We start from the raw sequence: 4707 nt of genomic DNA, 5'->3' as shown, positions 1-4707 counted from the left end.
TGTCCTTTGCTTTCTTTTTTACTTCCGTAATTAATTGAAATCTTCATCCACTATCCTTTGAGGTGCAATTTTAACATTTTGGATGAATAGGTGTTTTCACAAGTAATGAGTATGCCCACTGGATAGCATGTTGTTTAAAAAAAAAGAACGACACTAACCCTAAAATAAAGACAGGTACATTCAAAATGGCGCAGGCTTCAATTACAGCCGTTAGCAGGTGTTATTAATTTGCGGTTCAGCAAGCTAGCGGGAAGGCGCTTCACGGGAGGAACACTACAAACGTAAGGTTTCATCTAAGGATTTTGCTTCGCTATGATTTGTTTTAATTACCACGAACAGATTTAATATAAACCGTGAACTTTAACGAGCATTTTCTTTATTTTTCTTGTTTTTGTGGCGCCATTGTCTTTGTTTGTGACGGTGTACACTTTGTTCACGGGCGAGAAAGCCTAGTTTAGAAATGGCTAAATCCCCCATGTTTAATAGGTGAACTCCAGTGTCCTTTAATTCATGTATTTTAAATTGTTAGCGGCTTTCATTTGTCTAAATATCCGTTTTAGCTGGATTGAGAGATAAACGAGTATACAGAAATGTATCTGCTGCTTTTTGCTACAGTAACTTCTTGACTTTTAGGATTTTCCTTTGGTGTGCACAGGTGATGTCAGACAATGACGTGTAGCCCAGCCCAGCCCTGACAGTGCGCACACACCTCGTCAGCGTGAGCCAATCCTCCAGTGTGATGTGCTGAGCAATGAACTATGACCTAATTTGTGAAAAGTACATGTTCTCATGTCCTCCAGCGTTATAAAACAATGCTGTAATTAAAGCGTACATTCCCCTAAATAACATCTTTCCTCAGATCACCTCAACCGCTTTGGAGCCTCACAGATTCAATTCAGTTTTGAAGCCACTAAGCAGTGGAGTTAGTTAGAATTAGGTTAGTGCTGCTCTGCTGAACACACTGCCTGATTCTTCATGCAGCTGTGTATTTTTAATTTTAGCTGAACTTTCTTTAAGATACTGGGTTATTATAACAAATTAAAATCCAGGGCCAGTGGGAGTGTTTATGCAGGATTTCTCAATAAAGCTGACGAGTTGCAACCAGATCAACAGTCATCAGCACAAAGGTCAGTGACCAAGTGTTGCAAGAAACAGCAACAAGAGAGGAGCGTGTACTTTATCTCAGAGGCTTTTGTGGTCCACACTGCTGGGAGCAGCGCTTCGGGAACAAAAACGATCAACATAAGGATTATATTCAGACAGGGTTGGGAGAAGTCTTGAGTTTCCTAAACTGTAAGAGTTATTATTCTTGATTGTTTCTTGTCTTTTCTTTTTATTGGGACATAATCATGAAATTGAAGGAATGGCCTCCAGTTCCAGAATTTGCTGAAATCGTTTTCCTAATTTTATTACTGGTATTTTCAGTTTTAAACTGCAAAGCTGCCACTGTCTCCTTCTGTCTCCTCATTTTTCACATGAAGCCTAGCTGCCACACTGATCATACTTATAATTGCAGGTCGAGTTGTTCTCATATGGATTATGCGATGAGGTCACTCAGCCTTTTCACGCCATCTAACCTCTCCAAGTAAGTGCTTTGTGATGGTTGTCACCCTTAGCTCTTTTGCCATTTTTAAAAAAATTTTTTTTAAAAATATATGCGCTGATGACCTGACGTCTTACACCTTTTTCTCAGGTGTGTAACAGCGAGCGTGTCAGCTAGTGCCTCCATGACCCAGCAGCTCCTGTCGGGTCGAGTTCCTCGACCGAAGCCTTTCAGGGTCACGAATGCTGACCGCAGTGTGAAAAAGGGTATAATGGCAGACATGCTAGAAGACCTGACAAATAAGGTGAGAGAAAGATGTGAGGTGTAAAAATGCTGTGTGTGTCGCGGGGGGACTTGGTCAGCAGCTAATAATCATGGTAAGGTGGTCACAAAGCATTTGGACTAAAAACAGAGGAATCAGGGGGATTCTGTGGTGTGTATTGACCATTGAAATTAGATAAAGGTTTGCCACTTGTTGCTGCACCATCTGAAGTGATTGAGTGTGTTTCGAGCTCATGTAGGTGAAATGTAACAAGAAAAAGGGCTGGTGTCAGACTATAATAATGTTAATTTATAAAGAAGCCAAATTTAATCAAGCCTGAAGTGTCTTAGCAAGATCTGAATGGCTTCAGTATGCCTTGGCATTAATTCAGTGCTGCTTGTAACTTTTGGTAAAGGGATGAAAAACAGGCTCCCTGAATCAGCTTCTTAATGATGGCTGTGGAGAGTGCCGTCTGACAGAATGGTGTAAAGGGTCCGATAGCGTTTTCATTACTCAAGCCGTCTGGCTGTTGCCTTAACAATGGGGTCATCACAGAAGAGACCACTCCCAAAATAAATGTTTCAGAACAGCTGTGTAATAACTGCTTTATGGTTTACGGCATATTTTCTTGTGATGAGGTCACTGTACGCATTTATTTTATTTTTTCCTCATCTCTACTCTCGCTCAGGCCAGTGACTCGTTGGGTATACTGTGCGTCAGTGCGTTGGTGTTGGATGAAGATGGCACTGGTGTGGACACAGAGGAATTCTTTCAAACGCTCCCAGAAAATGCTGTTCTGATGGCTCTGCAGAAGGGACAGAAGTGGAGCCCACATCCTGTATGTAGTTTTGATTAGCCACTAGATGGCACTCTTGGCCAGCAACTTTACTTCATTGTGGCCGTGCAAATATTAACATATTGATAGCCAGTGATTCTTTGATGTAGACTGATAGAAAGGCATAATGCAGAAGCCATGAATATGGACCAGTCTGTATTGTGATACATTGGCTATCCAGTTAAATATTTTATCCATCAAATTAAATGGAAGGGCAACATGCCATTTGTTGTGCAAAGGCAGAACGCGGAGTGAACCTCACATTAGTTTCTCCCCGCTCAATATTTTTGAGAAAAATGGAAGGCAGGGGTCTGATACTAATTGGATATGAGGGATTCGTGAGATTGCAGTAACATTCACCCAAAAGCAATTAACTTTCTCAGTAAGTGATACATGCATTAATTTGGACCCCTTCCCAAATGTTTTCTGCAACGACCCCTCATTGACCTTTTCTCATTGTCATTTGCTACTCACATCATCGCTGGCAGGAGTGCCATCAGTGTGTAGTTCAAGTGTGTGGCGGTGGAGTTGAGCGCTGATTTGTGCCCATTTGTCCTGACTCATATCCCTCATCCTGTCGCCCCCCCAGTACAACCTCTCCAGAGATTGCCTTATTGACTGCAGGCAGCAACAGCAGCGGAGAGATGTGGCCAAGCTGACCTTTGACCTCTACAAGAACAACCCCAAAGATTTCATTGGCTGCCTGAATGTGAAGGCAACGCTGTATGGTGTTTATACTGTGTCCTATGACCTGCGCTGTTACGCTGCCAAAAAGATGCTAAAGTGAGTGATGGAGGCTGCCAAAATATTCTGATATTTTTGTATTTTGTGTTGAACTATTATGTAACTGATTGTTTTTTCAGAGCATCTCTGTGGCATCTTTACTGAAACATATTGTTTGTAGTAATAGCTTAATCCACTTAGAGCTGAAAACTGATCAGTGTGAATGAATTTCTAATGCATAAATTAGCACGATTATCTTTTGAGAATTTTTAGGTTGTTTTTTTTTTCCCTCCCGTGCTTCTCTTATAAAAGTATTAAAAGCAGACCCTTGTGTATAAATGATGCACTCAGGTTTGAGCGTGTACACCTGTGTGGGTGGTGAAATGCGCAGACCCTAGAAGACCAAAGGCTAGATTTTACTGAGATTAATTTTGTTATGTCATCGCTGCCGAGACCTGCTGGTTTTCAGCTTTGGCTCGGAGCTTCAGTTGAGAGGATTACATTTTGCAGATTTGTCAAATGCGATGCTCCTATTGCAGGATGTGTGGTTTAAAAGGTTGTGGATATCAGTTTTATGAAATGCAGTTGATGTCAAAATTGAGCATCTGAGGTCGTGACTATCAAGACTATCTGGCTTCCTTGTGTTGTGACTTGTCTGAATTATACCAGACTGATACTCGTATCTCGTTACATGCAGGCTGTTTGTGTGGGCCTATTGGTTTCCACTTATGTCGCTGTAAATGGGAACTGGCTATTTATGACCATCCTCCCTCTTGTTCTCATGCGTGTGATTCCAGGGAGGCTCTGCGATGGACCATCTTCTCCATGCAGGCCACAGGCCACATCCTGCTGGGCTCCTCCTGCTACATCGAGCAGCTGCTGGAAGAGGAGGCGCGAGTGGAGAAGAGCCTGGCGCTGCCACAGGAAAGCAGGATCAGACAGCTGCAGAACATGCTGCTGGGAAAGATTTCTTACTTATGATAGACTGACAGTGGTGAGGTTGAGCTCTTACCCACTCTTAGATGTACGTCAGTGTAGTTGTCACAGATGAAGCATGCAGTTCGTTTCATCATCTCATAGTTTCCAGTGCAGTTTGACAACGTCATGAAGTCAGCAGTCTCTTTTCAATGTCACTTTTTTTTTTTTTTTTGCTGTTACATTTGTTTACCTCTTATGTATGTATAAACCAATGCCACAATTTATTCCTCTAAAATCACTTTTACTCACTATTGTGCAACTTTTTCCTATGATGATATAATAAATAAAAGCAACTGTTTTTATTTTGCCATTCCTGAAAGTTCATTTAAATGTGAATGCAGCAAACCCACAAGACACTTTAGAGAG

The 4707-nt window shown here is 41.7% G+C and overlaps 1 protein-coding gene across 2 annotated transcripts; it reads left to right on the top strand.

The window, feature by feature from the left end:
• Positions 1–200: 200 nt before the first annotated feature.
• On the top strand, positions 201–4649 carry cidec (cell death inducing DFFA like effector c). 2 transcript variants are annotated; one of them, XM_005746451.1, is made up of 6 exons: positions 201–281; positions 1517–1585; positions 1694–1847; positions 2494–2643; positions 3230–3423; positions 4161–4649. In XM_005746451.1, exons 2-6 carry the CDS (start codon positions 1533–1535, stop codon positions 4342–4344), a joined length of 735 nt encoding a protein of 244 aa, XP_005746508.1. In that variant the 5' UTR covers positions 201–281; positions 1517–1532; the 3' UTR covers positions 4345–4649. The 2 variants fall into 2 exon arrangements, with proteins under 2 accessions (XP_005746508.1, XP_005746509.1); XM_005746452.2 differs by lacking the exon at positions 201–281 and adding an exon at positions 1101–1293.
• The last annotated feature ends 58 nt before the right edge of the window (positions 4650–4707 follow it).

Source organism: Pundamilia nyererei, unplaced genomic scaffold (genome assembly GCF_000239375.1).
Source record: "Pundamilia nyererei isolate P.nyererei 1_Seehausen unplaced genomic scaffold, PunNye1.0 scaffold00178, whole genome shotgun sequence".
NCBI lineage: Eukaryota > Metazoa > Chordata > Actinopteri > Cichliformes > Cichlidae > Pundamilia > Pundamilia nyererei.
The sequence above is the reverse complement of the archived record's forward strand: the minus strand, read 5'-3'. Positions and strand labels throughout refer to the sequence as shown.

Excerpts from the sequence above, each read along its gene's own strand:
- cidec (XM_005746451.1), top strand. The coding sequence starts at position 1,533 with ATGGATTATGCGATGAGGTCACTCAGCCTTTTCACGCCATCTAACCTC. Across the intron at positions 2,644-3,229 it reads AGAAGTGGAGCCCACATCCT|TACAACCTCTCCAGAGATTG; the intron begins GTATGTAGTTTT and ends TCGCCCCCCCAG. Across the intron at positions 3,424-4,160 it reads GCTGCCAAAAAGATGCTAAA|GGAGGCTCTGCGATGGACCA; the intron begins GTGAGTGATGGA and ends GTGTGATTCCAG.